This window comes from Gigantopelta aegis, chromosome 10, assembly GCF_016097555.1.
Source record: "Gigantopelta aegis isolate Gae_Host chromosome 10, Gae_host_genome, whole genome shotgun sequence".
Lineage (NCBI taxonomy): Eukaryota > Metazoa > Mollusca > Gastropoda > Neomphalida > Peltospiridae > Gigantopelta > Gigantopelta aegis.
This window is the reverse complement of record NC_054708.1, coordinates 29,689,822-29,703,488: the sequence shown is the minus strand read 5'-3', so window position 1 is coordinate 29,703,488 and position 13,667 is coordinate 29,689,822. Positions and strand designations below refer to the sequence as shown.

General features: G+C 36.0%; 1 protein-coding gene across 1 annotated transcript in view; it reads right to left on the bottom strand.

Moving 5' to 3' along the window:
* Positions 1 to 1,336: 1,336 nt before the first annotated feature.
* LOC121383001 (protein SCAI-like) overlaps positions 1,337 to 13,667 on the bottom strand; it is a 62,019-nt gene continuing 49,688 nt past the window's right edge. The window contains exons 13-16 of the mRNA XM_041512724.1: positions 9,852 to 9,924; positions 8,822 to 8,995; positions 7,645 to 7,745; positions 1,337 to 4,705 (exon numbers count right to left, since the gene is read on the bottom strand). Of these exons, the coding sequence (XP_041368658.1) occupies positions 4,553 to 4,705; positions 7,645 to 7,745; positions 8,822 to 8,995; positions 9,852 to 9,924 (501 nt within the window). The 3' untranslated portion in view covers positions 1,337 to 4,552. The remainder of the gene's footprint in view (positions 4,706 to 7,644; positions 7,746 to 8,821; positions 8,996 to 9,851; positions 9,925 to 13,667) is intronic.

Below are 13,667 nucleotides of genomic sequence, written 5' to 3'. Positions count from 1 at the left end.
ATGAAATTTCACTGAAACATGGCGGTGGTGTAAGAGGATAAAGATGGGTTTTAAATCTGCAAAAATCCAACAGAAGATAATATATAAAGAGGTGATTATGAAAAAACCCAACAAATTAAAACACTTATAAGCACTATAAATATAATGCTCCTTTGCTCCATATAATCACAAAAATAAACTTCACTATGCAAAAATGAAATCATCAATACTCGTAACTACATGTTTCATAAATAATATTCCTGAGAAAACATGAGATCAACAGTAAAAAATTAACACAAGCAAATAATACTATTATGCCAACATAAACACTTCAAATTGATGTTGACCATTACTATGCTTTGTGATCAAGTCGTAAAAAACAGTTTAGACTTCGACAGAACCTTATATTTGTATTCAATCTTATGCCCCATTGAAGCAAAGAAATTTACAGTGTTTTTCTCTCAATAATTCCAGTTTGGCTCGATGCAAAAAGAAAAGGAAAATCATATAACTTTAAACTCTATGAGCAGATGATATTTTTCGCCATGGGCAAGTATTGCTGTTTTATCTATCAATGTTTTCACAAATTCCACATAAAAATAGAACATCTTTGTTATATGTATTTCCAAAACTGTTTTCATTTTCTTTTAATGTCAAGCCAAACTAGACTTAATGACAAAAACTCTTTAAATATTTTGCTGGAATTAGGTTACAAGTGACTGTTGATTCTCGTTTGCATTTAAAAAAATTATTATTACATTTTATTATACTTTATAGCATAGGTGTATGACCTGACACTTTTTAGGGGGTGGGGATGGGAATGTGAAGTTGTGAAATTTGTTAAGTGTCCTAAGGTACATTATATGTAACATAAAACAACATAAAAGTTAGAGAAACAATAACATGCATAGTAGCAAGCGTTAAACTGATCTCGTTATAATTCTCTTTTTTTAAACACCAAAATTAACATCAAATCAGTAAGATCTGCCACATTCCCCCTAATTATGTTTTACACTATAGTTTGTCCCATCCTCTACAATTTTTTTATTTTTTTTTAAATAATTTTATTTTGGTCCGATGTAAGAAGAAAACTAAAAGTGTTTTGAAAATAATACCCCCCCCCCCCCCCCGTTTTTGTGTGCAATCTAGAAAACTGTTGGCTCAGAAGTAAATAACTTGTATTAAATTTGATAGTATGAAAAAAGGCATTCCCTGTGGGAAGGACTATAGACATTCATCTCATATTCCCATATCACACTAACATTCTTTCACTATTATCATTCAAATTCATGTAAATCATTTAAAATTTGATATGTAAAATTTGCTGAAAAGGTGATTTCAATGACTTGCAACATTATACATTCAAAGATTTATTTATTATGCATTCAAGTATATCTCTTGGGAAAAAATAGATTTCACTGGCTGTAACAGAATATTTCAAGAGATTTCTCCATTTTACAGTCCTATTCACCATCTCCTCACATCAATGTGCGACCATCTATTTTTCTGTCACACCAAAAGAAAGTGTTACAGTGTGTTAATTATAAATATACTGGTACCATTTTTTTTCTTCTTCAGTCTATTCAATTACATATATATACATTTTTAAAATATGTTTTAGCCCAGATAATAATACAATATTATAGATCAAATGTATCACCATTAGTAACTACCTAATTATAAGTGATCGTAGAACAATACTGTAAAACTACAAAGGGAAGAAAACCATTTGTATGACAATGTTACAGCAGAAAGCAATGTATCACAATAATTATATAAATGAGTAACTGTACTGTACGTAGTCTATTTATGCACAGTGAACATCTGATTGACTAGTGAAGTATGGCACATCTACATGTACATGAAAAAATATATGAAATAAAGTTCAATAAAGTATATCACTCAAAAACAATATAGAGATATCTAAAACATAAACTGATTTTAAAAAACAACAACAAAAAATCTTAAGTACGTATATATCCACAAAAAAACACCATATAAAAATTTCTAAAGACATCTTTTTCTTTGGGAATTCTAATGATAATATCACACAGATTAAGAATGTTTAGGTGTAACCAGCTTATCAAAATAAGCCAGAAATGATAAACATAGATGTAGGGGTTCCCATTTTTGTGGAGTGGGTGGGTGGGTGGGAGGAAAGAGGGCTGATTTTTGCCCACATTAAATAAAAATGCCTGAATAAGAATGACAACATGTATTCATATTAATTCAGTAATTACTGCCGAACAGCATATAGGGTTGCAAATGAATCACTATACATTTTTACATGGATTACAAATAATAATAAAATGATGGAAATACAAGTTGAAAAGGGTTCTGGCCAGTTCATTTTTGCCCAAATTTGAGGATTTACTCTGGCACTAGGGTGGGGCCGTTCTACAGATGAAGTACATTGTTTAGGAAGGTGCTTAACATAGCAAGCAGCCTCTTGCTTTCAAATGGAAAGAACACTCTGTACCATCAATATAATATTTCTTGTTCACATTCTCACAGATTCAGAACAAACACTGCATGCAATCACTGAAACTACATGTATGTTAATGTACATACATGTAGTACATATTTTTCACAAATAGTAAAGTGTATCAAACAGAATTTTAACAAGCTTCCCAAAATATGAGGTAAAAATGCTTGACTATATTGTCACTAATAATAATCATTATAACAGCAGGATGTGACAAATGGATGGTGAAAGCAGCACAATTAGGTATTAAGTACTGGGAGGTTCAAAGATCATTAAACCAAGTCACAATGAAGCCTCACACATTTGGGCAACCCGTTTATCTAGTAGCACATTTCAATTTGGGTAATCCATAATGACCATGTGAATCATGTTCTAAATTTAATGCAAGAAAAAACAGGTTACGTAAAACTAGTCCATCCCATCCTCCTATAAATGTGTTTTTTTGTAAATAATTTCAGTTTTGTTTGACTGAGAAGAAAAGTAAAAGTGTTTTTGAAAAAAACACAAAAAAAAACTATTTTTGTGTGTAATTTACAAATCAATCAGCTCAGAAATAAATAACTTGTAGTAAATTTCATAATATGAAAAAAAAGGCATTCCCAGTGGGATGGACTATAGAAGCCTGTTTCAATTTGTGTAATCCATTATGACCATGTGAATCATGTTCTAAATTTAATGCAAGAAAATACAGGTTACACTAAACTAGTCTTGCACGAGCAAGGCACAAATTAAACAATCATTCATGCAAATGCTTTTTAGGCCTGTTACACGAGGAAGCCTCAGAACAAAAATGTTTTCTCTGGTAATTCAAAGATAAATAATTCTGAAAATTAAAACCTCCTCCATTCTTACTGAGGATGGGAGGTAAAATATCTATGCATGGTCAACTATTGTTTAGAATATTAAAAAATGTTTTTAGGAAATACTTTATGTTATCTACATACAACAATTCAGTATATTCAACTACAATGTGAAAAAGATCACAGGAATTAAACTGACAATGACAAAGAGTGGGAAAAAACTAGAAATGCAGTAAGATGGACCTAATAATATCCGGCAATTTTAGACCTGTATAACTTAAATTATAAGTTATACAGGTCTACTATTTGAAGAAGAAAGTGACTGCGAAGTAAAGTACTTAGTGATGGACATAACATATCTGTAATCTAGCTAATACGTATTAACTTTTCAAACCTGTGCTTTACCAAGTAAATTAAATATGTATCAATAAAGCACACTACATCAAGTTCAGATATGTTCAGCCATGCAACGGCAGAGGATACCTTTAAATCATTTATCACATATACAAAACATACACACATGCATTTTAATTAAAAATACCTCATAGGCAAAAAAATATATTAAAATGTGAAAGTAGTGGCAGATGTGCCTTCAGAATGTTAGCACATTTACCAGAACTTCACTTTGTGTGAACAAGATAAATAGAATAAATACTTAAAATAATTATCCATAAATATATTATGTAAATAAAAGGTATCTTTGGAGTATTGAGATCTAGCCAAGACGATGTCCGTATTATGTGGCGATAAATCATGTCCTGATCGTGTCACAATATCCTGATCATAACAAAGTCAAAATCCTGATTATGCCACAATATCCTGATCACAACTAAATAAAAATCTTGATCATACCACAGGATGGAGCAAGTCACAATCAATATATTGATCACGTCACAATTCATGTAATGATCATGTTATGATCAATATCCTGATCATGTCCCAATCAATATCCTGATCATACCATAATCAATATACTGATCATACCACAATCAATATACTGATCATGTCCCAATCAATATTCTGATCATACCATAATCAATATCCTGATCATACCATAATCAATATCCTGATCATGTCACAATCAATATCCTGATCATACCATAATCAATATAATGATCATGTCACAATCAATATCCTGATCATACTATAATCAGTATCCAAATCATGTCCGTCAATATCCTGATCATACCATAATCAATATCCTGATCATGTTAGTCAATATCCTGATCATACCATAATCAATGTCCTGATCATGCCACAATTATTGTTTTAATAATCAATGTCCTGATCATGCAGCAATGTCGCCCTCCCCTGGTTCTGCAAACAATCCTCGTACTTCCAAAATACTGGCAAGATCTAGAACTATTTTATAAAGCACTGGATGCTCTAAAATTTCATCTGTGGATAGTGGTGGGTGCGATACAGGATAAAAGCTGGGTCCCTGAAATAAATAAGATTTTCAAAAAAATCAATCAATGTTTGCAGAGTAAGTACAGTACAACATTTTGCACCTGTAAAGCTGAACATTCTGCAGAACTGAATAGTTGATATTAGTATCATGATAATAATTTTAATATAGGAACCAGAACGACACAGTCTGATATAATAATAATACTTAAGTTAATATAGACAGTAAAAAGAAATGATTGTCATTACTTGATTTAAGAAGCCTCGGTGGTGTCGTGGTTAAGCCATCGGACATAAGGCTGGTAGGTACAGGGTTCACAACCTGGTACCAGCTCCGACCTAGAGCAAGTTTTAACAACTCAATGGGTAGGTGTAAGACCACTACACTGACTTCTCTCTCACTAAACACTAACAACTAACCCACTGTCCTGGACAGACAGCCCAGATGGCTGAGGTGTGTGCCCAGGACAGCGTGCTAGAACCTTAATTGGATATAAGCACAAAAATAAGTTGAACTGAATGAATGAAATGATTAAGTTATTGTTTGCCAATGAGAATGAATAGTAAATTTTACAAAATGAGGGTTTTAACTAGTCTACTGGACATTCTGGCTGACAAAAACTCCATGAAGGCTGTCAATCGATTGAAAGGTTCTTTAAATGGAAAAACTCGGCCTACATCAAACATGTTCATACAAATTGTAATTTGTCCAAATGAGGTCTGATAAATGATCTCACATAACTCATAACATTTTCTTTGTAACCCAACCTTTGAAAAATCAATAAGAAAGTAATTTATTTACATAAAGTGCATATACTTATGCATATAGGATGGAACGAAAAAACTTTTGGAACTGCATTAAAAAGTACAAAACTAACATTCAGTGAGGTTGTCTGACATATTCTTCTTCTGTACTTACATACAAGGTACACAAGTATTTTGAGAGTCCTGCTAAAGCAATACATGTCCCCTACCAAGCCCAACAAATTTCCGTATCTCAAGGGCCATAACTGTCAAAAATGGATAAATCACTATAAAAGTCAAAGTTGATTTGTAATAGTACACAAAATTTCAACTCAACATCTCAAGGCATTGTCAAAAAACATCTGGAAGACTATATGTGGGTCCGACACATGGAGATGAAATCTATAGTCCTCTCTGGTCGTCGGAGCGAGACGTAGCCCAGTGGTAAAGACATCTGGAAGACTATATGTGGGTCCGACACATGGAGATGAAATCTATAGTCCTCTCTGGTCGTCGGGGCGAGACGTAGCCCAGTGGTAAAGACATCTGGAAGACTATATGTGGGTCCGACACATGGAGATGAAACCTATAGTCCTCTCTGGTCGTCGGGGCGAGACGTAGCCCAGTGGTAAAGACATCTGGAAGACTATATGTGGGTCCGACACATGGAGATGAAATCTATAGTCCTCTCTGGTCGTCGGGGCGAGACGTAGCCCAGTGGTAAAGACATCTGGAAGACTATATGTGGGTCCGACACATGGAGATGAAACCTATAGTCCTCTCTGGTCGTCGGGGCGAGACGTAGCCCAGTGGTAAAGACATCTGGAAGACTATATGTGGGTCCGACACATGGAGATGAAACCTATAGTCCTCTCTGGTCGTCGGGGCGAGACGTAGCCCAGTGGTAAAGACATCTGGAAGACTATATGTGGGTCCGACACATGGAGATGAAACCTATAGTCCTCTCTGGTCGTCGGGGCGAGACGTAGCCCAGTGGTAAAGACATCTGGAAGACTATATGTGGGTCCGACACATGGAGATGAAACCTATAGTCCTCTCTGGTCGTCGGAGCGAGACGTAGCCCAGTGGTAAAGACATCTGGAAGACTATATGTGGGTCCGACACATGGAGATGAAACCTATAGTCCTCTCTGGTCGTCGGGGCGAGACGTAGCCCAGTGGTAAAAACATCTGGAAGACTATATGTGGGTCCGACACATGGAGATGAAACCTATAGTCCTCTCTGGTCGTCGGGGCGAGACGTAGCCCAGTGGTAAAGACATCTGGAAGACTATATGTGGGTCCGACACATGGAGATGAAATCTATAGTCCTCTCTGGTCGTCGGGGCGAGACGTAGCCCAGTGGTAAAGACATCTGGAAGACTATATGTGGGTCCGACACATGGAGATGAAACCTATAGTCCTCTCTGGTCGTCGGGGCGAGACGTAGCCCAGTGGTAAAGACATCTGGAAGACTATATGTGGGTCCGACACATGGAGATGAAACCTATAGTCCTCTCTGGTCGTCGGGGCGAGACGTAGCCCAGTGGTAAAGACATCTGGAAGACTATATGTGGGTCCGACACATGGAGATGAAACCTATAGTCCTCTCTGGTCGTCGGGGCGAGACGTAGCCCAGTGGTAAAGACATCTGGAAGACTATATGTGGGTCCGACACATGGAGATGAAACCTATAGTCCTCTCTGGTCGTCGGGGCGAGACGTAGCCCAGTGGTAAAGACATCTGGAAGACTATATGTGGGTCCGACACATGGAGATGAAACCTATAGTCCTCATTTTATTTACGGTTATATGGTGTCGGACATATGGTTAAGGACCACACGGCTACTGAGGGAGGAAATCCACTGTCGCCACTTCATGAGCTACTCTTTTTGGATTAGCAGCAAGGGATCTTTTATATGCACCATCCCATAGACAGGATAGCACATACCACAGACTCTGATGTACCAGTCGTGGTGCACTGGCTGGTGTGAGGTTTGTGATCGATCCCCGTCAGTGGGCCCATTGGGCTATTTCTTGCTGCTAATAAAAAAGAGTAGCCCATGAAGTGGAAATATCTGTGTGGTCCTTAACCATATGTCTGACGATGTATAACCGTAAATAAAAGTTGTTGAGTGCATCATTAAATAAACCATTTCCTTCCTTCTCTGGTTGGACAGGTAGGGGACAACAATAAAACAATTACTCACTAACAAAAATGTTAAAAGTACCTTGAATCCTCTATGGAGAATGAGTACAATGTAGCAAAAGACAAAACGCAGAAGCAACAATCTTAGAAAATCATCGCCAAAAAACTGCATGTAGGAATGATCTGAAATAAATACATATGAATGAATAAATGAATGACATGATTCTAATAATGAAAGATTAAAAAATACTGATATTAATGAAAGATATTAATTTATGCTGTTTCCAAAAATATGTGACCGGGTTCATTAAATAGTACAGGTGCAGAATTTAAAAATGATGTCATAAGAATTTCAATATGGCACATGTGTGGGAACCTGTTTGTTGGGAATGTTATCAAGTTGTAAGCATCTAATATACTGCATCAGGGTAAACATGTTTCTGTTAGCTGTTGTCTGTTTATTATATTTCAATATGAAATGTTAGGGCTTCTAGATTATGGTAGCCCCACTCCCATGCTCGTGATATTCAGTGTTGGGCTAGTAAATAACTACTATTGCCATGCCTGATGGCTAGTGAAACAAAATTGTAAAATGTTGCTGTTAAGTATATTTTGTAAATATGAATATTCTGATACTTTTGATACATACAACCCACAATGTTAGTGTCTTTAAGCTCTATCTCCCTCTTCAGGTGACATATGTCTGATTATTACTATTATTTAGTAAAATTGTATTAACTTAAAATAAAGTAGGGCGAGTGAATTTTTAATTCTGGCTAGTAAAAACAGAAATAACTCTCATCATTGTCAGATGAAGATTCCTGTCATTACATAATAAATTATATCTTTGAGCCAAAATATTTTGATGTCGTATTCTGGCTATTCTAAAAATGTTAAAACAATATTTTGTTATTTTTTCCTATCCATACCTTTTGCAGACATTGTCGCATATGTTGTACTTAATGCAACATGTGCTACCTTCCAGTGAATGGGTTTTCAGAGGAAAATAACATCATGCATGGTCATACCCTCCTCCATCCTTCCTTACCCCCCCCCCCCCCCCCACCCGTATTTGTTTTGTTTTGTTTTGTTTAAACATGTATAATATAGGTCTGTTATAAATGCAATAACAATAATGGTGTAATGTAAAATGAATCTTCACAGGTCTTTAAATGGGCAATCCCATTGTAATGTGAATGGTTACAATAATAAACAGTTTAAACCTACACAACATCCCTTCATACATCACGGCTACATACCTAGTTTCCTGCTCCTGATGAACAGTTTGCTCGACTCCACCATGAACTTGTCGATCTGCGTGTGGCACTTGTCCCACAGCATGATGGGAATGTCTACGATGTTGCACACGTAGCACAGCGCCATCAGCGGGGAATGCAGGAACAGCGTGAACAGGTTGCCTTTCTGATGCTGATCTGAAAAAGGTTAAAAAAAAAAATTGTTTGATGACACCACTGATTAAATTATGGGCTACTAGATGTCAAAACATTTGGTATTTCTGACATGGGTTTCAGAGAAAAACCCGCAACAACAATAAAGATCCGGCAAGTAGATTTGATCCTATAATCACTTTAGGTGAGTACTCTACTGAATTGAGCTAAATCCTAAGAACCGGTTACTGCCATCTCAGATCCCATATGTACCACCTGAAACTGGCAGACACGGATGAATGTCCATGTGAAACAGGACCATGGTCCCCAAAGCACATCCTGCAATTCTGTCCCCTCTATGAGGAAGCCTAGGATAAAGCACTGACCGAACTGAGCAACACTGGCTGTCAAGCTTTGGGGTTCCAAAGAAGACTTGACAGAGACACCAGTGTTTATCACCACAACCAGACTCCAAATCTAAAGCATGATCAACTACAGCTTGAACACAGAAGAAGAAGAGCTAAATCCCACACCTGTTATCTTAAAGCAGGTAAAATAAACATATCATGTAACATCACTGACAATCTATTTGAAGTGGGGCATTCATATATGTATTATGTTTTAAAAACAAGTACATTTCAAAAGAAGTAAATTCAAAGAAATTTAATAACCAATGGCAAATTGTTTACCTTATCAGAGTTGGTGGCATTTCGATAGGCAATAAGCACTACACTAAAAAGTACTTAAAAACTTTGCGAGCACAATAAACTTGCCACCAAGTTATCTCCCAATGACTATTACGTTAAACAAAGAAAAGAATTCTCACTATGGAATGTTAAGTGATCATTTTAATATTAACTGATAGGTTTAAAGTCAGCCCTCTATCCCATTTGAAGCTTACCTTGCATTGTTGTTGGCACTTGTTCCGGTGAAAGGAGACACACTAATGGCTGTCCAAATAAGTTGGGGTAATTCTGTTGATTAAAAAATAAAACAAATTAAAAAAAAGAATATAAAAAGTTATAATTAAATACAGTAAAACCGTAATAGCCTTGACTGTTTTTTTCTTCTTCTTAAATGGCCACTTAAATATATTCATTAGTCCATATATTCAGCTTCCAGATTGTATGTGTTAATCGAATAACCCAGTTAATAAATATACAGAACTTCACATAAGTTGTTTTTGCTTCCTATTTATTGCAGTTTATTTTGCGCAAAAATATATACCATGAGACCGCTAGTGGTGTGTTCTTTCGCAAAACAAACGAGTGCAATAAATAGGAAGCGAAAACAATGTATGTGAAGTTCTGTATTTATTACATACCTTCTTTTATGTTTTACAACAACGGTTTTTAATTTAACGTCATAACAACACTTTGTTAAATCTATGATCAAAACTCCTTTCATGGATTTGCTTAACGTTAAGAATCATACTCTGCAGCAGCATTGTGTAATGTTTCAAATACGATGTGACGTCATTTGTAAATCATATATGACGTCAGTAAATAAAAGGCGCTAACTGCAGTAAAAATGAAAAGGGAATTCCCCATTTAAAAGTTCCGGTCCAGATTGCACATATTTGTCATACAAAATAAATTTATTACACGTTTGAAAATGTCTTTATCACTATAGTAAGACTGAATAGGTATGTAATAAAATGGATGATGATACTTAGACGTTTCTTAGTAACAGCAAGTTGTGTTTTACGATGACTGTCTAGTAGCTGCAGAATCATTTGAGGAATATAGTCGCATTCAATACACTAATCGGTTTACTTTTAATTTTGTACATGGGTCAATCACTTTCTCCCAGTTAATCTTAAAGGGACAGACCCTAGTTTTTAAATACTACAGCATATTTTTCACTATTAGAGCCGTTTATGATCACTGAAATCAAACATTTATTTATATTTTATTGTTTAGATTATCCATTTCCATAGAACCAAAGTGTTTCTGATCATCCTGTTGTTTCTGATACCATAAAATGCATTTTTCATATTTTTAAAAAATGCATGTGCATCTGACAAGTAGCGGTTACTGATTCGAGTTCTAGTCTATTTTGTTAAGGATATTTTCCAGTTTTAACGTTACAGACTCTTCTTTCACTCTGCTGTAACTTTATTCAAATGAGTTACAGGTCTGTAAATTAACTAAACTTGGTGTCCATTTTTACGAGTTGAAACTAAGGTCTGCGCCTTTAAAGGTAAGACTAAGGAATGTTTGGCAGACCTAGTCTGACACTTCTAGGTAATTCAAATCTAAAGGTAAGACAAAGGAATGTTTGGCAGACCCAGTCTGACACTTCTAGGTAATTCAAATCTAAAGGTAAGACTAAGGAATGTTTGGCAGACCCAGTCTGACACTTCTAGGTAATTCAAATCTAAAGGTAAGACTAAGGAATGTTTGGCAGACCCAGTCTGACACTTCTAGGTAATTCAAATCTAAAGGTAAGACAAAGGAATGTTTGGCAGACCCAGTCTGACACTTCTAGGTAATTCAAATCTAAAGGTAAGACTAAGGAATGTTTGGCAGACCCAGTCTGACACTTCTAGGTAATTCAAATCTAAAGGTAAGACAAAGGAATGTTTGGCAGACCCAGTCTGACACTTCTAGGTAATTCAAATCTAAAGGTAAGACTAAGGAATGTTTGGCAGACCCAGTCCGACACTTCTAGGTAATTCAAATCTAAAGGTAAGACTAAGGAATGTTTGGCAGACCCAGTCCGACACTTCTAGGTAATTCAAATCTAAAGGTAAGACAAAGGAATGTTTGGCAGACCCAGTCTGACACTTCTAGGTAATTCAAATCTAAAGGTAAGACTAAGGAATGTTTGGTAATTCAAATCTAAAGCCAAGCTCATACATTCGACCAATGTTTCAATGGTCTATGTGCTCATTGTATACACCCAACACACTGATAACATCAAAGCTTTTCTGGAGTGATTTGACTAAATGTATTAAGAGTATTACATGATTCGAAAAAGTTAACATCCTCCTTTTTTAGCATGCAGTCATCAAGTTGTTTGTTTAGAGGCAGGCAGGTGCCAATGAGGCAAAAGCAACAGGTTATTAGAACTTCAGGCAAGAAAATGGCCAGTGCTCCAACTATTTTTTTTCAAGTAGGAGTTAAACATCTTTAGATTCAGTTTCAAAATATATTTATGCACAGGAAAAACTGACTGTGATAAACAGGTTCTGGAAACAATTCTGAGATGTCGTCAATTGGCAAAAACCGTACAAAATCGAAAACCGTATTATTTCACTTCCGGGTATTTTGTAATGTCTGCACATGTTCGACTATACAACAACAATTTCTTGTTAAGGAAGTACACTTAAAACAAATTTCCATAAAAATGTGGAAAAAAGGGTAAGAATATGTTTTATGCACAATGAAATGTATTATTACAGTTAATTTGTACCCTGGAATCTTACTGAATGCAATGCAAATGCATGCTTAACAGCAACAGATGCACGACAGAACCCACACAACCAAACACGTCTGCTAGTACTGCCGACTGAGTAATGACTGGTCACTTCCGGATAGCCGCTTTCAGGTCACGTGACTATTTTTGCGGGGGAAAAGCCGATTTTATGTATAGAAGGCCAGATGTGTAAAACCCAACCCTAGGTCCGTATTGTTTTGTTGACACCTCTCCCTCCAATAAAAACAGTGTGTGTGGCATAACAAACGGACTGTATATACTGTATTGAAATTTATTACATTCCTTTTGTTTTTGTTTTTGTCCTTTAACATGCATAGAAATCTAGTTTTCTTGACAAAATCACTTAATTCTTTATTTTCCTAATTATTTCAGATACCTCAAAAAATTCTTAAATCATTCTAAATTCTTAAATTCTTAAAACACACCCAAGAAACATTATTAGCAGTATGCAAAGCTGTACAAAATGGCATGACTGCATATAAAGCTTCCAAATGCTTTCGGGTACGTAATGGAAACGTAGTAAAGCCCGATAACTTCAGGACGTCATGCCTTATTAGAAGAAAATGATGAGAAAAAACTTGTTCGTCACATAAATTATTTGGCAACTCTGGGATATGGCTATTCTAGAGCAGAGGTAATTAAATTGGCTACAGATTATGCACAATTCTTGGGCTTTTGCCACATGGCCGTACACTTACAAATGGGTGGTTGACAAAATTCTTTTGCAGATGGCCGGAACTGAAACTATTAAAACCAAGAAGTACAGAATTATATCGAGCCAAGTGCGCAACACCTGAAGCACTGCAATCATATTTTTCTGAACTTATAACAATTATGGACAAATATGACTTACACACAAAGCCTCATTGTATATATAAAGTGGATGAAACAGGAGTGAACACGGAGCATAAACCTGAAAAAGTTCTCGCATTGAAGGGCAGCAAGCCTGCACTATTACTAGCTCCAGATCGGCAACAGTTACTGTCATTACCTGCGGAAAGGTGACCCTTCATAATTTTTAAAGGGAAAAGGAAAACCGCAGAGTTGTCAAAAAAATTTACAACTAGCACTGAAATGCGAATGTCAGACACTGGGTGCTTGAACAGTGTCCTGTTTAGGGACGTCTTAGAAAATAATTTTCAGAATTTCAGTATAGGATATGATTCTGATTTCAAATTGCTGTTATATGACGGGCATGCCAGTTACATAAACATTAGTCTGATAGAGTGGGCCAGAGATCACAAAGGGATTTTATTCCTTTTCTCACCCCACACAA